General features: G+C 41.6%; 1 protein-coding gene across 6 annotated transcripts in view; it reads right to left on the bottom strand.

Moving 5' to 3' along the window:
- Positions 1 to 3,657: 3,657 nt before the first annotated feature.
- The window catches only part of SEC24D (SEC24 homolog D, COPII coat complex component), a 445,620-nt gene continuing 421,361 nt past the window's right edge, over positions 3,658 to 27,916 (bottom strand). For all 6 annotated transcript variants that reach the window (XM_084973066.1, XM_084973064.1, XM_084973063.1 and 3 more), the window contains 10 exons: positions 25,461 to 25,577; positions 24,492 to 24,662; positions 23,663 to 23,759; positions 23,392 to 23,537; positions 21,990 to 22,128; positions 20,923 to 21,041; positions 14,686 to 14,865; positions 12,080 to 12,271; positions 9,624 to 9,713; positions 3,658 to 4,494 (listed from right to left, as the gene is read on the bottom strand). In XM_084973066.1, coding sequence (XP_084829192.1) covers positions 4,354 to 4,494; positions 9,624 to 9,713; positions 12,080 to 12,271; positions 14,686 to 14,865; positions 20,923 to 21,041; positions 21,990 to 22,128; positions 23,392 to 23,537; positions 23,663 to 23,759; positions 24,492 to 24,662; positions 25,461 to 25,577 — 1,392 coding nt within the window. In that variant the 3' untranslated portion in view covers positions 3,658 to 4,353. The remainder of the gene's footprint in view (positions 4,495 to 9,623; positions 9,714 to 12,079; positions 12,272 to 14,685; positions 14,866 to 20,922; positions 21,042 to 21,989; positions 22,129 to 23,391; positions 23,538 to 23,662; positions 23,760 to 24,491; positions 24,663 to 25,460; positions 25,578 to 27,916) is intronic.

Here is a 27,916-nt window from a genome sequence, read left to right as displayed (position 1 = left end):
AATATTGGGAAGGGTTCTCTGTGCTATTTAGCAGGTTCCCTTTGGCCAGTTGTTCCATATACCTCAGCATATGCCAGTCCTAAACCCCCAGTCCATCCCTCCCACCCCTGCTGACTTGTCCCCTTTGGTAACTGTAAGTTTTTCAAAGTCTGTGAGTCAGTTTCTATTCTGCAAATAAGTTCATTTCTATTCTTTTTTTTTTTTTTTTTTTTAGATTCCACATATAGGTGTTATCATATGATGTTTGTCTTTCATTGTCTAACTTCACTTAGTATGGTAGTTTCTAGGTCCATTCATGTTGCTGTAAATGGCATTATTTCATTCTTTTTTTATGGCTGAGTAATAGTCCATTGTATATACATATCACATCGTCATTATCCATTCCTCTGCTGATGGACATTTAGGTTGCTTCCATGTCTTGACTATTTATTGGGTGTTTTTTTGTTGTTATATGGGCTGTTCATATGTTTTCTACATTAACCCCTTATCGATCATATCATTTGCCAATATTTTCTCCTGTTGAGTAGGCCGTCTTTTCATTTTGTCCTTGATTTCCTTTCTGTGCAAAAGCTTTTAAGATTAATTACGTCCCATTTGTTTATTTTTGCTTTCATTTACTTTGCTTTAGGAGACAGATACAAAAAATTACTGTTAGAATTTATCTTGAACGATGTTCTGTTTTCTTCTAGCAGATTTATGGTTTCTGGTCTTACATTTAGGTTTTTAATCCATTTTGAGTTTATTTTTCTATATGATGTTAGAGAATGTTCTAATTCCATTCTTTTACATGTAGCTGTCCAGTTTTCCCAGCACCACTTGCTAAAGAGACTTTTTTGCTCCATTATGTATTCTTGCCTCTTTGTCCTAGACCATAAGTGTGTGGGTTTATTTCTGGGCTTTCTATTCTGTTCCTATAGTGTATTTTTCATTTCAGTTACTGTATTCTTCATCTCTGGTTCTTTATATTTTCTAATTCTTTGTTAAAAACTTCTAACTTTTCACTCAATGCATCCATTCTTTTCTCAAATTTTTTTATCTTTACAGTCACTACCTTGAACTCTTTCTTGGTTAGATTACCAATCTCTTATTTAACTTAGTTCTCCTTCTGGGGTTTTATCCTGTTCCTTCATCTGGAGCATGTTCCTCTGTCACTTCATTTTGCCTAAGTTGCTGTTTTTATTTTTATCTATCTGGTAGGTTGTTTACACTTCCCATCCCTGGAGAAGTGGCCTTTTGTAGAAGATGTCCTGTGTATCCCAGCAGCACACTCCCTTCTTACCATTCAAGCTGTATGCTCCAGCAGTTTTCTCCATGTAAGGGCAATGTGGGTCCTTTTGTGTTGGGCTGACTTACGTGGGCGTTCTGGTAGGCTTGGTTGGCCCCTGGTCCAGTTGCTTGCCAGACCATGCTTTGTGCTGAGGTTCCCAGCCTCTGGTTGACAGGACTGGGTCATAAGGTAACTGACTGCAGGATCCAGGAGACCCTGTGACTAGTGTTGGCTCATGGTGGGTGGAATTGGGGTCTAGGAAACCCCGGGCTGTTGCCCACCCACTAGTGGGTAAAGCTGGTCCCAAGGTTAGTGCTGGCCTATTGGCAGGCAGAGCTGGATCCTGGAGTCTGGTTATGTGGCCCAGGGTCCCAGAGCTGGTGGTTAGGGCTGGTTCCTGAAACAGTTGGATATGGGATCTGGGGTGTTCTGAAGCTTGTGTTGGCCTGCTAGTGGGGCAGGCCCAGGGCTCAGCAGGTTCCAGAGCAGGGTCAGGCCTGCGAGAGGGTGGGCCAGGTATGCAGGCTGTGGGGCTGCAGTTTTCTTTTGGCTGGTGTCTGCCCCCTGGTGGGTAGAGCTGGGTCCTGAGATCTCTGGCTGGAGAGCCCTGGGGTTCTCAGGTCTGTTGCCTGTGCTCTGTTGTGTGGAGCCGGGTTCTGGCCACTGGGCCCTCTGGTAGGCAAGGCTGTGCTCAGGGGGTCTTAAAACTGCCTGTCTCCTCTGAGCAGAGTTGTGTTCCCAAGCAGTTAATTGCTTGGTATGAGGCATCCCAGTGTGGCTGCCTACAGACTGTGGGGTGGAGGCAGGGCTGGGTCCTGAGGCTACTAAAGGGAGGATTACATAATGGAGCTTGCCAGCACCAATGTCCACCTGGTAGAACAAGCTCCCCCAAGTGGCTGACATCAGTGTCTTTGTCCCCAGGGTGCGCTGCAGATGCCTCCTGCCTCTGTGGCAGGCTCTTCAGGGTTATCAGGTAAGTCTGACCCAGGCTCCTATCAAATTACTGCTTCTGCCCTGGGTCCTGGAGCCTGTGAGATTTTGTGTGCACTCTTAAGAGTTTCTAGTTCCCCCAGCCCTGCTGCCCTTCAAAGCCAAATGCTCTGGGGGCTCATCTTCAGGTGCAGGAACCCAGGGCTGGGGAGCACAGTGTCGGGTTCAGATCTCTTCTTTGTGAGAAACTCTGCAGTTGTAATTATTCTCCATTTGTGGGTTGCCCAGCCATGGGTACGATGAGACTTGACTGTATTGTGACTCCACCCCTCCCACCCATCTTGTGGTTCCTTCTGTCTTTATAGATTGCTTATGGTAGGTTCTGGTCTTTTTCATTGATGGCTGTTCTCTGAATTGTGATTTTGTTGTGCCTGTGGTAGGAGGTGAGCTAAGGGTCTTTCTCCCTTCCATCTGGGTTGAACTGATTATTAGACTATCTTCAAGTGAATTAAGGAATGCGTTCTGGGCTTCTCTCTCACGGAGAGGGTGGTGCCTAGAACTGAACATTCACTTAGGTGTGGCCTCACCCCAGAGCGGAGTGGGACCATCGTGGTGGTTACTTGACAGGCTGTTCTTGTTAAAAAAAAATAAATAAATAAATAAAAGTAGCTTGAGAGCCTATATGCTTTCATCCCACTATAGGTTCATACTGACAAACCCCTTAAGTTCTTTTTTAAATGCCTATTATTTCCAAGAAGCAGTTTCATCTACTTTTGGAGGGTTTTTTTGGACACAAGTTCAGGATCTTATATTTCTTCTTGTCAAACCTCATCTAAACTGATCTGAAACATCATGCCAGTCGGCTGATTCTGTGAAGATCTTAATTCTGTTAGTGTATGTGTTGTTATTCTCAATTTCAAGATATCTGAAAATCTGAAAGCATACCTTATTAGCCTTGTAATCACAGACAAAGTACTTAGCCACTTCAAGCCTGGTTCTTCTTCTGTGAATGAGGTTGATAAGGGTAGGGTTACTATGAGGAATAAATGTGGAAATGGACACAGAACACCTAGTACAGTTCTTGGGATATTATATGTATTCACTGCACTTTAGCCCTTATTATTTGTTCATGTCTTTGATATCAAAGTTGAACAGGGGAGAGAACAGATACCTGTATGACACCAATCAAAAGCACTCTCCTAGGTTTATGTATAATCATTAATAATGGTCCTGTTTTTATTTATTTTGCTCAAAAGGACATCCTGGAGAATTTTTAAATTGCCTTTCTTGTGTATACTGATTGATTCTGATATTGCTTAGATTTATTCACCTAATTCTCCCCAACTCAGAAAACTTTTTAGTGCTCCATCTAAACAACCTTTTCCAAGACTTTTTAGGTATTACCCTTACTTCTTTTTAAACTCTTAAAATACCCAAAAAAATGAATTCTACCTGCTGAGTAAGAGCATATGAAGTGATTTATTGATACTGGTTAAGATCCACTATATACAGGTAGAAACTGTCAAAATGATACAGGGAACCATTAAGAATATTGAGAAAGACACTTTTACAGACAAGAGAACAACTGGAAAATAGTTTTAACATACACGACATATAATTATGAAAAAAAAAAACACAAATTGTTCTACCAAATAGATTCCAAGGTTATTTAAAAGTTTGCTATGCAAACCTTAAGTTGAAAAATGTGTTCAATGGGGTTACATGGATTTAAAAAAAAAAAAAAAGTATAATGTAAAATTAAGGGTTTTTTTTTTTCCTTCACTGCAAATGGGAGAGGAACCAAGACAACTTTTTACCCCAGATCTATACATTTTGAAAAATAATTTATATGTCTAGCGCAAAGAAAACTGAGAATGTTTACAGTTCTGTAAACTATACCTTCATGAAATGCAAACTGCATCCATTTTAACAGTTAAAAATTGTGCAATGAGAAATAGACTATTCCCTTTAAGATACAACTGTACCTTCACTGGCTTTATACCTGAGCACCAAAGCTGAAGTTCTAAATGCCATCTTGGAAAGCTATCCTGAAAATGAGCAAGAAATCAAAAACTAGTCTGTTATCATTTGGAGAATTAGGCACCAAGAAGGAGATCATCTCCTTAGAAATGCAGTATCAATAATAGAGAGTTCAGTTAATTAAGCAGCTGACAGATCTCCTTGTGGACACAACAAAGGAAATCCACATAAGATGATCCTCCATAAAGTCCTTTGTCTTCGACCAGGAACTGTCGGAAAACCATTTCTGGCTGTTCTTTCTGCTTTACTATTGTGAGCTAGGAAAAAAACAAGGTAGCCAGTTATAGACATTCTCTGTATGTGGTTCAAGTTAGTATGCTTTAATTTCACCAAAATTACATAATGTCCACTGTGTGTGTGGCTTTGGAAAATGATGAGAAAGTACCCGTTATCCAGAGTAGAGAGAGGCACTGATTCCAAAATCACAAAAACCAAGACATACAATTAATTATAAGTGCCAACAAGGAAACATAAGCCAAGTGCTGTGGGAAAGGCTTCACAATGGTAGCAACCATCATGAACCTTAAAGGACGGAGTAGGAGTTCCTTAAGGATGTGGGGTGGGGTCAGAGAGCATTCCACAGGGGGAACCACGTGCTGTGTGGCAAAGACAGAGTCGTGGCCGGCATGTTGATTGGCACACACTACTAAGTCAGTGGGAGGTTAGGGGAAAATTACCACAATATTGAGTTTGGGTTTTTGTAGAACATGTGATGCAGTGAAGGTGCCTAAGAACAACTGGTTATAGTACATAGAAGGCATTAGAGAGATGAGGGACACTAGATAGGGGCAGCTGGAAGCATCTAGGTAGGAGACATCAGGATCTGAATTATGGCAGTGCACGTGCAAAGGAAGTAGATTTGAGAGACACGAGAAAGGTGGACCTCACAAGGGTGCTCATCATCCCTTCTCTAGGGCTGTGCTGTCCAACACTAGCCACCAGCCATGTGTGATTACTGAACTCTTGAAACATGGCTAGTCCCCATTGGCATATACTGTCGATATAAAGCACACAATGGATTTTTAAGACCTAGTTTGAAAAGAAAATGCAAAGTTCTCAAACTACTAAAATTAATAAAATTCTTAAAATATTCAAAATAGTTATACTGATTACATGTAGAAATGATATTTTGGATATAGTCTATTTTCGAAACAGATTTTTTACATCTTAAATGTGGCCACTACAAAGTCTGGAATTACACCTGCAGGTTGCATTAGTGGACAGCAGGTGCTCTAGAAGGAGAGATGCATGAGGAAGAAGCTGAGAAGGAGGCAGTCTCGTCATGAATACCCTGAGCCCTTCTACTGATTCCCTTACTCGCTCCTGTTTCAGGAAGTCAGAGTAGATGACCAGATCAGAATTTGATATTTATTGAGCCGGGAGTGCGGTTACTGGAGCCACAAGTGCAAAACAAAGTCTCCACCTGCCTTCTGTATGATTAAGAAAAGCCACGGCATCGTCTCACTTTCTTTCACGTGGTGAAACCACCCAAAGGATCTACGGCTACCAGCTTCACTAGCTATAGTGGGGAAAGTGTATTCATACTGACTGGGAGGGGAGGGTCCAGCCCTCCCTACTGTTGCTTTATGTGCTTTTTTATCTAGTAGAATAATTTTGTCAACACAGCTTGCTCTTTTTTATGTTATTCTGGCCTGGGCCCTAGGCTGATAAGCTTTGAACCACTCCTGTATTACTACTAATAAGACCTGCTGCTGCTGCCATTACAAGTTGGCTAATTCCACGTGGATGTGGACCTGTATGATGTCTTGGCTGTCAGATGTCAGTGCCAGGTCCTGGGAGCTGATGCTGGAACAGCTGTGTGGATGGGCATCTTCCATTCTGACATGGGGAAACAAAACTCACTCCTTTGTGGAAACTTCTCCAAAGGAGTTTAAGATGTGCATCCTGGTGGAGCCTAAAGTCAAGGCAGTTTCCTTTTGACTTGTGTTTTCTCCACCTTTCCCCTCATGCCAGCAGGACCCTGCTGTTGTCCATTACAAGCAACAGAAATGTGGGTCTGGCCTCAGTGACACAACTCAGCTGAGACTGGACAGAATAAATCATTGTGGAGGGAAGGATTTGAGGCCCTATTTCCTTAGAATTTAATTTCTCTGTGTAAACTAATGCAAGTTTATATTGCCCATCTGTAGGGTATGTTCTCTTGCTGCCATTCATTTAGGTTTTGGGATTTTTTGTTTTGTTTTTGTTTTTTGCTTTTCATGTGGTGCTCACTGTAAAACTTCTGATGAATCTATCTGACTGTTATCTGAAGTGGGAAGCAGAACAGGGAATGAATTTCAACTTTGGGAGGAACTCAGCGTTAAGGTCAAGTAGTTAATATTCTGCTTCACCATTCGAGTCTCTATGGACAAAGTTGGTCCACTGAGCACTTGTTCCAGGATGGTAACAGGTCTCAAGGGATTGTATTTATGGAAGTGGTGGGCATGCCATCTTGACATGCTGGTGGTCTTTCCTCAAGGGGTACACCACACAAACCAGAGGAGAAAATGGGGGGATGGACTAGGAATCCATATTTTATTCTCTTCCTTAACATGTCTATAGGAAGGGACATAGCCTTGCAGAGTGGAGGAAGAACAGTAAAACAATCTTCACTGGTCTCCCCCAGCTTCCTGTGCACCCATCTCCATGGAAGGACTGGCTAATTCAAGTTGTCTAAATGGGATATTCTCCAGGCCACATTACCAGTGGTCTTACAGAATTCCTGCACTTCAAAGGCCATTTTCATCTCTCATTGCCTGTTTCAGAGGGAGCAGATAAATGACAGCAGTGATGAGGATGGCCCAGAAAGAGTGTGTTGAATGAAAAGAGAAGAGCCATAGATACAATTTAGGAAAGCAGCAGCTCTTTTTCAGGGGCAGATGAATGAAGAGAAGCCAAGGGAAAAAAGTAAGAAAGGAGGAGGATCAGGAAAGAGTAACATGTTTTAAAGCTGACAGAAAAGAAAAAATGAGGCAAGAAGTAGTATTCAATCTTGTAAATTCTGTAAAAGAATTGAGAACAAACTGTCTTTAGCAGTCTGGCAGTTTACAGGGAACTGGAGAGATGGAATAAGGAAATATAAGCAGTTTACATAGATGACTTTTTCAGGAAGCACGGTGGTAAATGCCTGCTATGTTGCTAGTGTTCAGTATAAATTTGTGGAATAAAACGAAAGGAAAAGGAAGCAGATGCTTGGAGAAGCAGCAGCTTCAAAGAAGGTAGATATGAACAGCTTGCAAACTGGAAAGGAGCCAGTGGGGAGGGAGTAATCTAGAAAATACAGGAGGAAGAAGAGATCATGGCACACCTTTGGATCATGGAGAAACACGAGCAGGGCAGGACTACAGGACTAGAATTTATCAGTAAGGCCTTTGATTTAGGTAATGCGGAACGCACTGTGATAGAAGTCTTTTTATGTTCGCCCAGAAATGTAAGAGTGTGCAACAATGAGATCTAAGAGGGCTGATTCTCTGAAAAACTCATTAGCATAACCTAGAAGGCAGCAGTGCCTTCTGGGTTTGATTTTGCTCTCCTTGACCCTTCTATTTCAGCTTTTCCTCCTAGTCAATCTTGACTCTTTAAAGCAGATTTTAAGACTCTTAAATGTGTTTTCATTTCCTTTGTGTGGTCCATTTTCAGATGTTGGAGGAAAAGATGTGACACCAAGTTCACTGGACTGACCAGCCAGTGCTAGGCCTGTGTCTGCTGTGGTCCAGCTATGCATCCCTGACAAAGGGAGTGAACTCTTTTTAGCCTCACTTTCATATCTGCTGAATGAAGCTGGAGGACGGGGGAGCTGAAAGGCTAGGGGTGGACCAGGTTTCTCCTAGACTCCTTTCAGCTCTCACATCTCTAGATTTTAGATTTTCAAATTTTTTATATAGATGATATCCTGAAAAATGTCAAAAGGATCTTTGCAAACAACAGAAAAATGTGCAAGTGGCACATAAGAAAATCTGATCCTTTAAGTATTCAAGCTAAAATTATTAAACAACTGCTTCTACCTTATTTACATATCATATTTGGACCTTACCCCAGATGATATGACCTTGATGGGGCTACTGGTGCAGGGAGGAGAAAGCAGAGTCGAAGAAAGGTTTTTTTTTTCCTGGAAGGAAGGGCTACTGAGCACAAGGCTGATGATCTCCATGCTTAGTCTGGCCTCTCCTCTGCAAAGGGGGCCAATCGTGGAGATACGGCTGCTGTAGCTGGGACAAAGGGGCCTCTCCCTTGCCGTGTATTCTGACTTTGCTTTGTGTTTCATAAGACCCTAAGACTTCATTACATGTCTCCAGAGTGCTCAGAGAGTGCTGTGTGAAGAACATGTTTGAGCCATCACCGCCAGCTCTAGGTCCTGCCCTAAAACTGAACCCAAGCAGTGGTGTAAAAACCTTGAAAGGTTTTATGTTCACCCAGATGTCTTAGAGAATGTAAAGCTCTTTATTAGTTCAGTTTCCTATGTTCTACTTAAAGTTGATGTTTGCATGCATGAGTGTCTATCATGGTAAAGAAGGTTGATATAATCTGATACCACATTTAAGTTTCAGGGGAAAATAGCACCATAATAACTGGGCTTTTGTGGACCCCAGGTTATACCTCTGCACAGTAATAGACCACCATCATCACCAATGTTACAAATTTCTGGAGATTCTAATAGTGAACTGGAGAAGGAAGACTGAGGGATTTAGCAACAAGGCATAATATATTCCTGATTATAGACATTTTAAACTCTTTTACTCATGCAAAAAAGGCCTTTAAGGACTAGGGAAACAAAACTTTTCAGAGATTTTAAATCAAAAACTGTAAAAATCAAATTTAACAAATGTTCTGATACTTCTATAATTAAGTAATTTTAAGCACTGAAGGAAAAGTCATTTCAAAGACTGTTAATAATATCAGCTGTTTCTAAGTTAATACTTAGTAAGATATTCCATGGTTAATCCATGGTGAGAGCTATTTTTGTATGTTTGTGACTGACAAGTAGGTACATATACATAGAGGTTAATGTAAGTTTTCTATCAAAAATCATGTTATAAAAATATAGGACATGAATTTTAAAAGTCTGTAAGGAAATTTAAAAAAACACTTGAAGAAAGAAAAAAACTATGGGAGTTCCCATCTTGGCACAGTGGAAGCAAATCTAAGAGCCATGAGGTTGCAGGTTCGATCCCTGGCCTTGCTCAGTGGGTTAAGGATCTGGTGTTGCCATGAGCTGTGGTGTAGGTCGCAGAAACAGCTCGGATTTGGCATTGCTGTGGCTCTGGCGTAGGCCGGTGGCTACAGCTCCAATTTGAGTCCTAGCCTGGGAACCTCCATATGCCGTGGGTGCGGCCCTAAGAAGACAAAAGACAAAAAGAAAAAGAAAAAACTAAAATCTCGTCCTTACCTTCATTGAATATGGCCGCTTTTGTTGGATAATACCCATTATCATCCTGAGTGTTTGAGAGTATGGGTTTCCCACTTCAGGCAGCAGTGTCTAAATTTAAGAAAATTTAAGTTTCAGTACAATTTATAACATTTAGATACAAGCAGAATGAGATTATTAGAATGTTAAATAAAATTAAAAAGCATCCTTCCAAATCATATTCTCAACTACTGGCTTAGTTCATTTACCTAAAAACCAAAAATGTGAAAAAATGCACTAAAAATTACCCATACCCATACTTAGCATGCATTTCCACCAGTGAACTATCTTTTGAAAATAAAAATCCTTCCCTGGACTTTGACACTGAAATGACACAGAGAACATATTTTTTGCAAAGGATGTCTCTGGCCCATTTACAGTGATTTTAATCCCTTTGCAAGATGGCTATTTCAAGAAAAGGATACACTTTATTCCTTCAGCAGACCAGCTGTGGGGCCCTGAGGCATTACCACATTTGGAAGATGCCCTCCAAGTACCACTGTTCAACATTAAACCACCAAATGTTGATTTCTCAAAAGGAATGACCTTTTAGATTTCCCTGAAATCTGGTTAATGGTGTACAAAAGATCATTACTCAGCTGCATGTGGCCTCTGGGGGAAATGAAAGATCTGGACTTAGATTCCTCTCATTAAAACCGTGAAATGTGAATGCTTATTTCTAAGCCAGAAGATACCGAGAGCTAATGTACCGTCTGTGGGTTAGCCATTGAAAAGTGAATGAGAACATTTTACCACAAAGTAAAAAAAGCCAGAAATTCATTTTTATATTCATATTCCACTCCCTTTGTGTATTCTTTGTTATTAAGAGTATTAAGATTATACTTCATATATGTTTCAAAGTGCCAGCCGCTCCTAAAAAGAAGCCAACATTTGCTGTTTTTTCTTTTATTTTTTGAAGAAGGTTGAGAAGAGATATATTGACACAAGCGCAAACCTAGCAATATGCTGCTCTGAGGTGGAGAACTGTGGCTATTCCATATGTATATTCATTTATATGCATTTAACATTTACTTTGATAATACATTGTGAAATAAGAACAGGCTTCCTTAAAATTTTATACAAATATCTTCAGAGTCATAGTTCTTTACCCAAAGAATTTTAATTATTTACTTTTTAAAAATTGCATTTCTAATCATTCCTTAATTTCAGCCACATGCAGACATCTTACTAGTTCTAAATCTTCATCTTAAAACTAGAGTCTTTAATTTATTTATTTTTGTCTTTTTTTCGGGCCGCACCTGCATCATATGGAAGTTCCTCGGCTAGACTGGAATCAGAGCTGCAGCTGCTGGCCTACACCACAGCCACACCAGATCTAAGCCATGTCTGTGACCTACAGCTCACAGCAACGCCAGATCCTTAACCCACTGAGCAAGGCCAGGAATCGAACCTGCGTCTCCACGGATCCTAGTCAAATTCGCTTCCGCTGAGCCACGATGGGAACTCCAAAACTAGAGTCTTAATGGTAGGTATATGGGCATCTTTAATTCCTTTTAAAAATATATTTTTGACATTCATAATGGATATGCAGCTCTCTAAAATGACCACCTATCTATTGAACCTGAGATTTTAATCCTCCCCCCTCCTCCAAAATGTGATATATCCACCTTCATACGAGATGTCAGGGAATTAACTAGCCTTTAGACATCTTGCCATAACATAAGTGACGACTCTGGAACAAACTGTCTGCTGAGTCCTATTTTTTCAGTTCATAAAGAATCCACTGTCAAGCAGAGGAAGACAGTAACCGTCATAGCAACAGTGCTCACACCACAAATGGTCTGCAGATAAAGCATGTGATCAGTGATGACCTGCAAACACATTATCATCACTGGCTTTCCTAATATACTTTAAAAGTAGTCATTTGTATTCATTCTACATCAAACCTACAGTCTTTTAGCATCAGTGAAACAGAGGGGGTACATACTCTTTTCTGTGGGGTTACTGTAGTCTATAGCTAAACATGTGTCAAAGATTTCAACATCTTCTTGAACATGCAGTTCAGCACCAGGGATGAGCCCAGAGCATAAGAGCCAAATTCACTTCCCCCCTCTGCCAGTTACTACCTGAAAGAACTCGTCTCCATGCCTCATTTGATAAAATGTTGATAACAACATCTGTCTCACTGATTTGTTATAAGAATTAAAATGGTGTGTTTAAAGTATTTCGAACCTAGTGGTTGACACATCGAAATGATCTGGAAGTGCTGGCAATCCCTATTAAAGTCATATGTTTTGGTTGGTGGGTAATACTTTATACAAACAGCTTTATACTAGGTAAGTGTTACTCATCAAAACAGGAAATTCTCTCATTCTTATATAGAACTACATGCCTCAGTGTTTTCTTTAGACTACATGGTTGCATATGAACAAAAAACATTTCAGAATTTGTTACCACAAAACAAAAAATACACTTACCATCTCTGTGTTGACATGTGCAAAAGATGGCACGTTAAATATTCCTTGGATCAGTTCTGGTGGGCTACTTACTCCCAGCCATAAGAACATATTTAGGCCATTAGCCAGTAAGAATATTCCTTCTTCTGAGAGACGGGCCTCAGAGCAACGAATAGCAGCAGGTAACGTTGTACTCTTGACATCTAGGGTGTGCTGTGCAGGCAGAGACAAGAGAGTCAGAAACTCCCTCCTTCCTTCCCTTCTTCTCTTCTCCTTCCTCCTCCCTCCCTCCCTCCCTTCCAGTACTTAATGAGTTCCTACTATGCGCCAGGTGTTAATCTAGTCACTAGACAATAAACCCTGCCTTGTACAGCCAACCAGTTTTTAGAGGGAAGAAGAGACAACGAATAAGTAAAATATATATAGAATTTTCGATGGTGTTAAATGCTATGAAGAAAAGAAGCAGGAATGTAGGATAGGGCATGCCAGTGGTGGCAGTGTTACAATTTTAAATGGGGGAGTCCAGGAAGATTGTTGAGAAGGTAACTTTTGAGTAAAGACCTGAGAAGATGAGCAGAGAGCCATGGGGATTTCTGGAGAAGAGCATTCTAGATGGAACAGCTGGTGCAAAGGTCTTGAGGCGAGAGCCTATCTGGGGTGCTCAAGGATCAGCAAGCAGGCCAGCATGGCTGGAGTAGAGTGAGGAAAAGGAGAGCAATAGGTGCGTCAGACAGGAGGATGAGGCAGTACAGACAGCACTGAGCAGGGCAGTAAGAACCTTGGCATTTACTGAAATGGGAAGTCCTGCTGTGTTCTGAGTGGTGGAGGGACATAAACTGACAATCATTTTAATAGAATCACTCTAACTTCCATTCCAAAAACAGACTGAAGGGTCAAAGGTACAAGCCGGGAGGGCACTGCAGTGGTCCACAGGCGAGGAGATTACGCTCCAGTCTGGGTGGTGACAGTTGGGGGTGAAAAGTGGTCAGCCTCTGGAAAGGATGGCTGGCATGTGTGCTGATGGATGAGATGTGGTGGAGGAGGAAGAAAGTAGCTAAGGGTGACTGGAGGACTTTGATCCTGAAGATCTAGAAGGAGGTAGGGGGGTGATAAATGAAGGTGGGGAAGACCACAGAGAAGCAGGGGTAGGGCGTGCCTTCAGGCCTTGGTTTAAGATGCTGTTACGTGCCCCGGGGACAGGTGTTCAGGAGGTCACAGGGACAGACACATCCAGAGCTCAGGGCAGAGATGGGAACTTGGGAGTCATCAGTACAGAAGTGCTGAGAACCTTGGCACAGGTAAGACCCCCAAGGGGTTGGTTGAGTGTAGACACGAGAAGCTTCCCCAGGACTGAGCCCGGGGGACTTGAACCCAGAAAATAACGGAGTAAACTAGCAAAGGCAGCAGTCAGAGAGAGCAGGGCAGCAGGAGAGAAACCTGGAGAAGCCAAGTGAGGAGGGGGTTTCTAGAGGGAGAAGTCAACTCTCAGATGCTGTGGACAGGTCCGAAAGAAAAGGACTGAGAACTACCCATGGGATTTAGTGACATATTGGCCCCTTGTGACCTTGGCAAGGCAATTTCAGCAGAGTGATCATGCTCTTGTCCCATAGACACAAGTTTGTTGACATACCAATTTTATCTGAAAATCAATTGTAACAATTTACATCGAACATTCATATCAATTTAAAGAATCAACAGCTTTTTTCCTTTTTAGGGCCACACCCACGGCATATGGCAATCCCCAGGGTAGGGGTCTAATCCGGAGCTACAGCTTGCAGGCCTAGCCATAGCCACAGCAACGCAGGATCCTTAACCCACTGAGTGAGGCCAGGGATGGAACACGCATCTTCATGGGTACTAGTCGGGTTCTTAACCCCCTGAGCCACAACGGGAACTCCCCTAATTTAACACCTTCTAACTGCAGTGGTATTATTCCAGTCAGAAATAAGCCATCAGCCGTCTCCTCTTACTCCTCAGTTATAACTTGCTGGGTTTCAGGGGAGAGGAGCCTAGTCAGAGCAGAGGCTGTCACAACATGAAGGACTGCCTTCAAATAAGCAGAACACACTACCAAAGTACATTATCTGAGGGCAAGGGCAGTGTAGGTAACCGCAAATATATGCTGATTTGCAAACCCCTGATAGCATTTACTCAAGACCAATCACAGACATTCGGATTAAATGTGGTACCTCTTAGGCATTCATGCATTGTCTAAAAACAGATAAACATGTGTGCACATGAAATCCCATACACAGGTATCAGCTGCCTTTCATGCCAGAGGTAGGTTTCTTCAACAACGGAAACTTGCTTGCTTCACCTCCTACTGACCTTTCAACCCGCCTATTCCAATGAAGATTACAATTTAGGAATGAGGGAAAGGAAGGCGGTCACCCGACCAATTCCGCGAAGAACTGCTCAAGCCCGTCCACCGCCATCAGCACCCCTGCCCACAGGCAGGTTGACGCGCATGCGCAACTCGCTCCACACCGGGGCGCTCAGGCTCACGCCACACGTGGTAAACGCTTGTGACGAAGTTTCTTGTTAAGAACAAACTGTTTCCCATAGAACATATGGAAAATATGATTCCTTTCCAGACTCCGGGAAATGAACCAGTACAGTGTGCTTACTATTGGCAGAAGCTGCGGGTAGAAGAAAAGCTGAGAGTCAGCCACACCCATGGTCATGACCAGCTGTCTCTGGAACGCCCGCTCGTCTGTCGAGATCTCTGGTCTGCTGAGCAGCACACAGTTTTTTAACAAACAGTTCATGTACACTGGCAGGACTTTCATGGAATCTGGTAAAATAAGCTGGAAGAGAAAGACATTGGTTTCAGATGCTTCAGCTTTACTGAGCTTTAAGACTCGCTGCACTTTACCTGTAAAATAAAAACATTTTGCTTTTGAGGTTGTGGAGAGGATTAAATGGTAAGCCACATAAAACCCCTAGAGCACAGAATCTGGCACAGAGTAGGTACTCAGAGAGCAGCACATGGTTTTATTTCATCCAGTGCTCCAGCAGCTTGGCACAGTGGTTATCAACACAACCCAGCCCAGGATGTGGTCCCAGCTCTGCCTCTTACCAGGTGTGTGGCCCTGTGCAAATTCCTTACTCTTTCTTAGCCTCGGGTTTGTTTGTTTTGCTTTTTAGGGCCACACCTGTGGTATATGAAAGTTCCCAGTCTAGAAGAGGTCAGATTGGAGCTATAGCTGCCAACCTGTGCCACAGCCACAGCAATGCCAGATCCCTGACCCCACCTAGTGAGGCCGGGGATCGAACCCACATCCTCATGGATACTAGTCTCATTTGTTTCTGCCAGAACTCCTGGTTTTCTCTTCTAAAAAAAAGGAATAATAGCACCTCTACTTCATGATCATGGGGTTGTTATAAGGATTAAATGATTTCTACTTTGTAAAGCACTTATAGTGCCTAGCACATAAGTATCTTATACATGTTTATTAAATAACTTAAGTTCATTATTTCCTAATCTGTATTACCAACTTCTACCTTTTGAGTTCAAGAACAGCATTTCCAACTGCCTATGAGATAGTTCTTCCTCTACGCTCTTCATGCATCTTAAACTCACAGTTAGTCACAGACTTATCAAGCATTGAATGAGTGCCAGCCTGTCACAGGTTCTATGCAAAGCATCAAAGATCTACAGAGGAATGAGGCAGAGTCCACACTGTGTGATAGTCATATAGATAAACCATAATAAGGAAATTGCAATACTATATAGATAGAAATTAAATAGAAGGAGTTCTGTTGTGGCTCAGTGGAAACAAACCCAAGTAGCATCCATGAGGACATGTGTTTGATCCCTGGCCTCGCTCAGTGGGTTAAGGATCCCGTGTTGCCACAAGATATGATGTAGGTCACAGACTCAGCTCAGATCTGGCATTGCTGTGGCTGTGGTGTAAGCTGGCAGCTACAGCTCCAATTCAGCCCCTAGCCTGGGAACTTCCATATGCTGTACCTGCACCCCAAAAAGAAAGAAATTAAACAGGAAATGCTTCATGAATTAGGTGTTTCACTACTGAATGGTAACAGGAAAAATCAAAATCCTACAATTCTACAAACACGTTCTTCCCCTTATGTTTCCTATTTTAGATACTAGAACTACCTAACTTCATTTTTTCTTTACCTTCAATTAGTATATGAGTTCTTTCTATTTTGTCTTTATAATCCACCCATACTCTTCTCTCCATCCTCACTTTGGCTCACCTGACCTCATTCTGACTTGATTCTACCTGCCTCAAAGTACATACTATAAGGTGACACTACAAATAACATAATGCAGCAATTTTAGAAACGCAACTTGAGGTTAAAAAAAAATTACAAATAATTTGCTGTTTGTAGAATTACAGATAATTTTCCTGTATGTTTAAGCTTCTTCCCAACTCAATTTTATAAATATGGCTAAGAATCAAGATCAACTGACCCATGTTAATTCCTTCCGTTTAACTATAAATCAACAGACAAGGAAATAGCCAAAAGAAAAGCATATAGAGGAGATAATGATAATTTGCAAACGAAATACCTGATCTCTAAATTTGTGATTCTTTTTAGCTTTCTGTCTTGATGAAAAAGAATATACACTTACCAGAATCTGCACTGAAAAGAAAATTTCCCTCAGGGCTCTGTTAGGATTTATTCCTCAACATAAATCCCTTTATCATAGGTCTCTTCTCATGATCTACTAAGTCAGGAAGGTGTAAGATAGAACTTTCTAACTGGTTCAGATAAAAATATCTCATAACACTTCTGCTTTGTAGTTTATTTCCCCTCTCAAAGAACCACAGACAGTTAAATAAATGCATGTTTCCTCACAGGAGTAGGACACACTTCTTGTAATCTTTTCCCTAGAATAGAATTTTTCTTTATCTTTAAACTGAGGTATAAGCGATGTTCAACATTATATTAGTTTCAGGTATGGTATATGACATAATAATTCAATATTTGTATATATTGTGAAATGATTGCAGTAAATCTAGTTAACATCCTTCACCACACAGTTACAGATTTTTTTCCTTGTGATAACAACTTTTTTTTTTTTTTGGTCTTTTTAGGGCTGCACCCATGGCATATGGAGGTTCCCAGGTTAGGGGTCCAATCAGAGCTGTAGCTTCTGGCCTATGCCACAGCCGATCTGAACCTCATCTGCAACGTACACCAGAGCTCATGGCAATACCGGATCCTTAACCCACTGAGTGAGGCCAGGGATCGAACCTGTGTCCTTGTGGATACCAGTCAGATTCATTTCCGCTGAGCCACGACAGGAACTCCAATAGGAACTTTTAATATTTACTCTCTTAACAACTTTCAAATATGCACTAGAGTATTATTAACTAAAACTGCCATGCTGCTCATTATATCTCCATGACATATTTATAAGCGGAAGTTTGTACCTCTTGAGCCCCTTCACCCATTTCACTCACCCTCTATGCCTCTGGCAACCACCAATCTGTTCTCAGTATCCATAAGCTTGTTTGTGTGTTTTGTTTCTTAAGATTCCACATATAAGTGAGAACACAGGGTATTTGTCTTTCACTTATGTCACTTATGTAGCATAAAATACTTTTATTTGATAGCATTTGGGGTTGGATTATGTTTTCAGCCACGGAAAATCATGATCCAAAGATGCAGGAGGAGTTCCCGTCATGGCACAGTGGTTAACGAATCTGACTAGGAACCATGAGGTTGCGGGTTCGATCCCTGCCCTTGCTCAGTGGGTTAACGATCCGGCGTTGCCGTGAGCTGTGGTGTAGGTTGCAGACGCGGCTCGGATCCCGCGTTGCTGTGGCTCTGGCGTAGGCTGGTGGCTGCATCTCCGATTAGACCCCTAGCCTGGGAACCTCCATATGCCGCGGGAGCGGCCCAAAGAAATGGCAAAAAGACCAAAAAAAAAAAAAAACAAAAAAAAACAAAGATGCAGGACACAGATCATGGTCATATCCCAGGGCCATGGAGCCTCAGTGCTACTCCTGGGCTAATTACCAGTAAGGCATCTTACATGTAGTGGATTAAGATGTTCTTAGATTTCCACAGAGAAGCACATGTGTACAGTGTTTTAATATTATCTTGCAATTCTCACTGGCTGCTTCTCACTAAATCAGGTCCTATTAAGACAGCTTAGAAATCCGTTGTCCTAAATACCACAAAGAGTTGAGCCTGGCCCATGATGACACTATCCGGACCAAGATGTCTGATTAGAGGAGCCTGGATTACAGAGGGCAGTAGGGGAAAACAGAGGAGGCAAGTAAGAAGGAAAGATTGGATAAGGAAGATAAATGGAATGAAGAGTGAAAGAAAACAGGGAGACGGTCTAGGTCAATGCTTTTGAGGTGGGGAAGAAAACATGGCGACAGATCACAACTTAAAACTTCCCCACGTCCCTGTGCCTCTCTGTGAATAATGAAATTATTCCTGGGGAGAAAAGGTGCCAGTTAGGAGAGAATGGAAATTCATATGAATCTACTCTGATTAAATTTGGAGAATTCTTCCCTCCTTTGGGTTTTGAAGGAACAGATGTGATGAAAAAAAAAAAAAATGTACTACTTTGCGGTTAAGGTCATGTGACTTGCCTTCTGAAGTCAATGTACTCCCATATGATGTTCGAAGTTCAGAACAGTGAGTTATTAATTAAAAAATCGATGCTGCTTATGAAAGCTTAAAACGGTGTCTTCATGTTGTTTTTAGTTATATGTCTTAACACAACCTCTATCTCATGACCCCCGGAGCAGTGCTTCCTCTTGCCTCGACAATTCAGTAAAAGCAGATCTCCTAAGGTCCGGTGTCTATAAACCAAGTGTGCAGCACATTAACCATCTTGCTTGGGTCAAGGGAACTTTGGGCTCCATAGTAAAACAGTGGAATTCTTTTAAGAATTTCTCCATGGATAGGATTGCTCGGAAATGAACTATGGAAGGCCATCAAATCTGAAGTTACATTCTCTGAGGAGAACCCCAAGTCCAGCCTCTCTATTTTTAAATAATGGTATATCCTAATATATGACTGTTACCAACAGTTTTCTAATCTCTACATTTTCCCCACTCCATGATGGATAATCCTAGGTTAAAGGAACCCTTGAAATGTGCAAATGGAGAAAGAAAAGTCTCCATAAGAACAGGAATAATCTTTATCAGCCTTTCAGGAAAAAAAATTAGTGGCATGATGTTACTCTAGAAAAACTACATGGCGTAAGCAGATGATCTGGTAGGAGAGGCAAAGCTTTTACCTTTACGCCAGAAGAAACCAACAAGTTTTATTTCTTCCCCTAAATAGGCAACAGATTTGCTTTTAACTTAAGGTCTTTGAATCCAATTGTTTTAATGTTAGCAAGTAAACTTCCTGAAAGGGCACTAACAGTACCTGTTCTTCTTCAACAAATCCTTCTGAAGTACGAGATACTCCAGAGACAGAGTAGTGTTCCCCGAGCTCTAAAATAAATAGTAAACCTGGGGTGTGAAGTGGCCATGGCTGGACGACATCCAGGTGCACCTGGGGCTCTGTCTGAAACTCACATGCTCTGAAGTGGGGCTGGCACTGGAACTTACGAAAGTGGCAAATCCTCTGAATGATCAAGAGCACGACTTTTACAGATTCAAGAGTTGCTTTCATGATTATCATCAGGAGATGAAAGGAAGGATGGCTGCTTTAATCACTGGACAGCACAGAAAGGAACTTTGTAAAAAAGTCCAAGCTAATAACTATGTCTTTTCTAATTTCCCTTTTTACCAGATTATGAATTGGGCCCCCAGACATTATCTGCACTGTCATCACTTCTGAGGGGGGGGGTATCAGATGTCCCCTCAGCACTCACTGAGACAGGGAATTAACCAGAAAGTTCTGCCCATCTGTTGCTCATGGTCTCCTTTTTAATCCACATTCTATACTCAAATATTCCATACACAATGATGAAAAACGGCATCTGGCTTCAACTGACACAGGGAAAAATATGAAAAGGAGAACAAATGCAAGAATAAATGTGGACGTGAGGTTTACCTTTTGTTTTGTCTTCTTTTGTTTTTACAAGGGTCAGTTTTATTTAAAGGATCTTCTAAAATTTCAAATGACTAGAGATGGTAGCCAGAGACAATTCTTTCAAAACTCTTCATACTTACTAACTTTTAAATATAAAGAACTCCAAAAGTTATAAATTGTGTTTATGTTTATAAAATATAAAGAAGTCATTACTGCCATTAGCTCACGTCAACTTCAATTGTTTGTCTAAAAAACATTTGAACACCTTCATTTCATAATGCAATATCCATCTTCATATGCAAAAGAGAACCCCTTTTATACTGACATTTCTTATGTACAACATCCTTTTATTTAAATATAATGTAATGACTGTCAGCTCAGTATGTACACACACACATTTTGGGCTTCATGCGTCTTGTAAAGCCACTAAGATTTTATTTTGTTTTTGTCTTTTTTGTCTTTTTTTAGGGCTGCACCTAAAAAAGGTGGCATATTCCAGGTGAGGAGTCGAACTGGAGTTGCAGCTGCTGGCCTACGCCACAGCCACAGCCACACAGTATCTGAGCCGTGTCTGTGACCCACACCACAGCTCACTGCAACGCCAGATCCTTAACCCACTGAGCAAAGCCAGGGATTGAACCTTCGTCCTCATGGATACTAGTCGGGTTCATTAACCACTGAGCCATGACGGGAACTCCAAAGCCACTAATTTTTTAAATGTTGGCTCTAAAAACACCACAGTCCCCAGAAATGGGATTCTCAGTCTTCTTATTTGTATGGCATACTCTACAACATCTAAGTGCCTGGCAGGAACATCATAAGCCTTTTCTAGCAGAATGGTGAATGAACAACACCTTAGCACCTGAGCACAGCAGATGGCTTACCTGGCTGGCTGCGGATGGACTGGCACAATTCTTCCGGTAACAGGCCAACATGTGGGCGGTCTGATTAACTAGAATTTCCCGGATGACCTTCAGGGGCTGGTGTAGAACAGCTTTGAAAGCTATTTGTACAAAACAATAAAAAGGGCATCAAAGTTAGCTCAGAAATAGATCTCGTCAAATGATAATAAAAAAGAACAAATTGCTATTATCTGCAGACCACTCAGCAAGGAATAAGAGCATTTCAAAATGCTCAAGTCATCTGCTAATGCTCTCTTCTTGACCAAGTATGTTGGTCTAGCCAATGGAGGTCAATAACCTCCCTTTAACAAAGGCAGGTAACTGGTCCAGATTTTTCCTCAGAATATTAGAAACAGATCTCCACTCACAGAGAACAGGAGCCGGAAAACTCCACCTGGGGCTCCCCACCATTTCCTAATTACCTTGGTATGGATAAGCAAGCTCAGTGTCACGTGAGGGACCATCTTCTTCCATTATCCCCACAAGCCAGAGGGCGCCCACCCACCATAATGACTCTGTCGCCTTCCTCAGTTTCAGCCCGGTCCCCCCAGGACAGAAACTTCAAACAAAATTGAATAGCACGGCCTAAATCAGTGCTCTCCTTATCAGTCTAGAGTTAAGCATGCGGCCTATTCTCCTTCACCCTGTGCTTCTTTTTTTTTTTTAATAGAAACAAATCTTTATTAAGTAACTTTTAATATCAGAAAAATAGAAACTCTTATAATTAATTCTCTTTACAGCAAATATATAATGACAGTACTTTGGTCATCTTAAGTTAAAGGCCCTTTGCCACAAAAGAGAGGGTTTTAAACTTTACTCAGATTGAATTTATCATCCCCATGACTTCCCTACCTATACAACAAAATAGTGGAGTAAAATTAGCCAATGCCAAACCACGCTTTGTTTTTATAAATTCGGAATTTGCCCACCAAAAGGCTGTGCCACCACAGGATCTGTCAGCTACTAACCTGGTTAACCAACAGGCTTATCCGAAGTACTGACCTTCTGACCTCAAGGTATACTGCACCCCAGGACTAGCAAAGTGTTACCTGATTTGGCGAAGAAGTTGATAAGGGCGTCTGTCTCACAGCTCTTATAGAGATCGGCTAACTGGGAGCTGCAGTTCAAGCCCAGATTGTGAATCCGAAGTCTCCTCTGACCACTCACGGTTGTGTACAGCACGGCACACTGCAGAGGCAACGCCAAGGGCACACGTTTTTCTGGCTAACATAGTCACCCAAGCTAGCCTGATCTTACTGATATTTACAGAACATTGTGTACGGCTAAAAGACCTCAAAACTTTCCCACAGGGTTTTTTCCATTCTTGCTGAAGACTGAACAACAACACGTAAGGGAGGAATAACAATCATGGAAACATACACTGGGTTTCCATGCAGCATTTCACTGGTTTAAACTTCCATTTTAGCGGGGCTATTCACATGCAAACATCTGTTTGCATTTCAACAACTAGCCTACATTTTCTCAGATATTATTACCAGGGATTCAGATCCAGAAATAATACCTTCAGGTTCTCATAGTCCTGCTCAAGGCTCACTTTGCTTAAAAACAACTAGCTTTGCTAATGTACTTAAGTTTTATACTAATGATACATGCATACATTTTAAGAATGCAAACAAGTAACCATTCCCCCAAATAGCTGTGATTTAAAAAAAATAACCATTAGTTAAGAGTTCTTCCTCAACCTGAGGCTGAGCTTGCTCCCTGCTTGGAGAGTGATGCTCCTGTTTCAAGACCATGACCATTAGACAGAATGGTCTCCTGTTTTAATCTGAAGTCTCCATGGCTTCTAGTTAATTTTATTTTACTACAAAGCCAAATCCTATGGACACCTGCTTCTAACATGACAACCTGTGCTCAGTATGGGGTATGGCGCAGGGCAGGAGTGCAGCAAACCATTGTGTGAATGGGCACTGATGCCTTCCTGACCTTCTGGCCTCAAGCCTGCAGGGCTCTCAGGCAAAGACATATAATGGTTACTTCATATAAATAGCACATAGGAGTTGAGAATGGAGGATACACCACCGAGGGCTCTAATCTAGTGACTTCTGCCTTTGGAGAAATAGACTTGAATTTTTTTGTTTGCTTGTTTGTCTTTACTAGGGCCTCATCCATGGCATTTGGAAGTTCCCAGGCTAGGGGGTCCTGTGGGAGCTGTAGCTGCTGGCTTAGACCACAGTCACGGCAATGCAGAATCCGAGCCAGGTCTGTGACCTACACCACAGGTCACGGCAATGCCAGATTCTTAACTCACTGAGCAAGGCCAGGGATCAAACCCGTGTCCTCATGGATACTAGTCAGGTTTGTTAACCACTGAGCCACGACGGGAACTCTCAGACTTGAATTTCTTTATTTAGACCAACCTGATTGAAGGTATCTGAGTCTACCCACGGATCACTACAAAGGCAAAGATGGGGCTAAATTTCAAATCACCTGGATTAAGGCTCCACTGTCTTCACTGAGTTTGTCATCATGCTTGAACTCTACAGTCACTGCCTTGTCACAATCAATGGCTGCCATCTCTACATCGGTGGTGTTGTTCATAAAAATGCCACCAAAGAAGTCAGTGGCTCTGAAACCTAAGGGTAAAGAAAAAGGGGAATTTTGCTACTCTTTATTTTACTGATATTTTCTTTTTGTTATTATTTTGAAGAGGAAACAATTTTACAACAGAGACCTGAAAAATAGTATAAATGAACAGTACCTGTGCTGGTACGAACCCTCATAATAGCATCAAATCCTATTTTCTTCTCAATGTCATTTCTGAGGTCGTTCAGAAATTGTTGGCTGTCCAAGTGCACCTAAAAAATAAAGTATGATCATACCCACTAGGTGGCAGTAAAACACTTACAATAACAATTCTTTTTTTTTTAAATTGTGATTAAATCTTACTTTATCCAGAAATCTTAGAAAGGGTTCTTAAAGTCTTTTCAAGGTTATTTCATGTGTAGTCTTTGGTCTTATCAAACCCCTTAGCTAGTTTGCAATATAAATATATAGCTAAGTGATTAAAGATAATTGTTATTTATTAAAATAAAAACAGATGATGATAAACATTTGTCATTTATGTTGGAGGAACACTGGTTCCCACTCCATGTTCCCATGGGGAGATACAAAAATGAGAGGGAACTCCCCTTCCCGTTTCCTCAGGTGAGGGCAGATGATTTAATTGATCTTAAGTTTGGGAAAAGGAACTGAATGGGCATAGCTCAGTCTCTTCATAACAATTTATAAAACAAATACGGCCATTTAAAAAAAATCTCTAAAATATAGATAATATAAAACATAAAATTTTTATATAAAATATACTCCCTCCCCAACGTGGATGCTGACACTGATATTCAGCTCTGAGGCTGAACGAGCTCAATCCCTTGCCAACAGCAGGAAAGCAATTGCTTACCCTTTTCCATCGGCTCTAGAATGTACATTTGTCAGTCTCCCACAAGGGGGCGCAGCTTTCTCAACCAACGACCTAAACACCGCAAGGAATCTGGCCCTGGAAAACCCGAGGCGACCCAATTGCGGGCCTTTACCTGGAAATTGTTGTATTTGTAGAGGGTTCCTCCCGTGAGCTGCGGCACGAGACCCAAAGAGGCCACGTCCACGTACTGACTGGGGAAGAGGAAGAGTGTCACACAGCAGCCGTGAGCCACACAGTCCTTGGCCAGTGAGTCATAGACATTTGTCTGAGGCTGGAAAAGTATCTGAAGACAAAGAGGCACAAAGGGAATAAGAAAATCACATAATGTTTCTGGTTTCTGATTTTCATTTCTGTTGAATTCGTACTGAATTTTTAAAATGAGAACATTTTTTTTTTTTTCCAGTTAAGTGCACTGGGTTGAAGAAGCAAACCATGGTAACCACCTTGCGGCAGCCACTGAGGAGCACCCGGTGGGCGCCAGGCAGGTGCCCAGTGAGGTACAGGCATGCACGCATTTTATTGGATCTTCTGACAACTGTATCTAATGAATCCAATGCTGCTCCCTTCACAGACCAAGATGCGGCCACTCGTCTGGTGTCACGGGGGCCGCGGCTGGATGCCCTCCTCAGGATCCATCCTTCCCCCTGACTTGTCCAGGTGGCTACACTGCCAGAGGTTTGAGCAAAGGGTATTTTGAGCCCCAAGCACTGCTACTTCATGGCTCAGGACTACTGTCCTACCACGCAGTCCACTCCTTTCTCTCTCTTGATCTTTCTTCTGCATTTCCCATTTCTTCCGTTTCTGTAGTAGTCTTATCACTCAATCTCTTACACAGATTATATAGGAAAAAAGTCTGAGACCATATCTTGATATAGGTATTTTTCAGACATCAGTTTCTCTAGGAATATACAATTTCCTAAATTATTTGTAATTTAAAATCTCCCTACAAAACAGTGCTCTGAATTTATACATTACATGCAGCTTCCCCATTTTTCCTACCCAAAGCACACATTCCCTCTTTCTTTACTCCCTTTTAAGTACTGACACATGAACACTTCAAAGGGCAGCTGTTTACAAATACCTTCTCTTTGTCTGTATTAATCAATTTTTTGTCATCTCTGTTTTTGAGCTTCCCTGGCGCTTCCGCAGTTGGCAGGGAGGAATGGAAGATGAAGAGCTTCCCGGGACAGTCAGCCGCCTAAAAACAAAACAAAATAAAATAAAACTTGTAAATAAGTAAATAAATAAAAGTCTTGGATAGGAAAGCTTAATTTTTAAGGACTCAGAAAAATAAAAGTACTTTCGAGGAGCCAAGCACTGTATACATTTCATTTAATCCTTATAATAACCTTGTGCCTTATATAGATTAGGAAACTGAGGCTCAGAGAGGGTAACTGATTTGCCTAAAGTCACACAAGTTGTAAATACAAGAGCCAATATTTTGATGTAGTATGATGCTTTGAAACCTATTAGTATGATGTGTCAAAGGGAAAATACTTTCTCATTTATCCAATAGTAGTCTTTCAGGACCAGGTGAATCCCTTGATGCAAAAGTAAACGATAGGACTCCAGGCTCATGATGCAGTAGAAGCTCTGCTCTGGAATCCTTAGTAAACACACATTGAACCTGAAGTCGTATTTCAAGGAAGAATGCACAGGAATGCAGTGGTGTTGTGGCAACAGTAGACACAGGAACCAGCTCTCAGGCAGGATGACAAAAGGAAAAAAATATGGGATCCAGATTATACTATGATCGTGTACCTATAGCCCTGGGAAACAACAAAAAGACCTAGTAGGTTCCATGAAAGCTCATTCAGTATTAAAAATATTTAAAATCTGGAGTCCTCACTGTGGTGCCGTGGGTTAAGAAGCTGACAACAGTGGCTCCAGTCGCTGTGAAGGCGTGGGTTTCATCTACGACCTGGCATGTTGAGTTAAAGGATCCAGAGTTGCTGCAGCTATGGTGTGGGCTTGAATTCCCAATCCTCTGCCCGGAAACTTCCATATGCCACATGTGCAGCCATAAAAAAATTTTTTTTAATTTTATTTAAGGATCTGTTACTACCAATTAAAATTGAGAAGTAACCTACCAATCAAAATCTACTGGAATTAAATAAGCCAATATATTGCCCCCTCCAAAATCTTGCCTTTCTCCAAACCACCTAGGCACACTGCTGCCAGAAATGCTGTCTTTGAAATAAAGGCCACTGAACACATATGGGACTTTTCTCCTTAAGACTCCTGAAGGCTTTCCACTATAAGTTAGAGTGCAAGGTCCACACTTCTTTATCTGGGTGGGAGTGGGAAGGCTACCCACATATACTGTGTGCAGGTCAACACCAGGCCTTTTGCACACCTTTCTTTTTTAGTACTCACAACATGGTGAATCCTTGCATGTTAAGGATAGGAAAACCAAGGCTCATCCAATTTGCCCCAGGTCACCTAGCCTATAAACAACACTGTCAAGCTTTGGAGTTCAGTCTCAATCTGTCTGCCCAGTATAACCTCCAACATTTTCTCACCCCTGCCATCTCCTGCACCTCAAGTTTCAGCCACATGAGCTTCTTGCTTTTCTGGACTGCACCACATGCTTTACATGCCTCTGTATCTTTGCACGTTCTGTTCCCTCTGCCTAGACTCCATCTCTCGCATTCCTTGGCCTGGAGCTGTTGTTTGCAAAGACTAGGTTTAGTGGCACACACTGGTGTGCCTGGATGACCTGTAAGATATGCTGTGAAGTCGTTTGCTACTAATAATAAGGTACCTGGGTTTATAACTTCCTTAAAAAGCAAATGAAGGGAATTCAAGGTGAGCCCTGTCCTCATGTGTCTCGCAGAGTGAGTGACATTTCAATATGCTTTTGTAGAGTGGGTCCCAGAGGTGGGGGTCACAGCTGACACCCTGGGAAGGGTATGTTATTCATGCCATGTCTCCACTTTGCCGTGTGGCCAGTTGTGTGCAGCGGTTTTACTACTGCCCGAGTCGTCTACTACAAAGTACTGACAGATACAGCATTAATCAGAAGGAAAGCAGGGCTGAATGAAGAGCATGGGCAGTGACTCTCCATGTGTATACACACTGCATAGAAGTAAGAGGCTCTCAATCAAGACAGTAGTTCCAAAGACCAAACCCAAGTAAAATTTCCTGTAATACTGATAACACGCTAAAATTTTTGAAACTCTATAACTGAGTTTTTTCATTTCTATCATTTTTACTATCACCAAAGTACTTGTTTAACTCAAGTAGCAAAAAAGGTATACAACTTTTTTTAAAAGCCTGTCTTCTGACTTTTCTTACCTAGCCTATCCAATTCCCCTAATACACTGTCAAAAATTCTTCTGATTAGATATTTCCTACTCATAGAAATATTGTACTTTTTTTTTTCTTTTTTTGGACATGCTCACAGTATGTGGAGGTTCCCTGGGGCCAGGGAATGAACCTGCACCACAGCTGTAACCAGAGCCACAGCAGCAACACCATCAGATCCTTAATCCATTGAACCATGAGGGAACTCCAGAAGTATTGTAATTTTATACT

The sequence above is a fragment of the Sus scrofa genome, chromosome 8 (genome assembly GCF_054392235.1).
Source record: "Sus scrofa isolate SSC_HxYL_T2T_F1_AM1 chromosome 8, Sscrofa_HxYL_maternal_Yorkshire_Landrace_v2.0, whole genome shotgun sequence".
Lineage (NCBI taxonomy): Eukaryota > Metazoa > Chordata > Mammalia > Artiodactyla > Suidae > Sus > Sus scrofa.
Note: the sequence above shows the minus strand (reverse complement) of the source record. Positions and strands in the feature narration are given on the sequence as shown.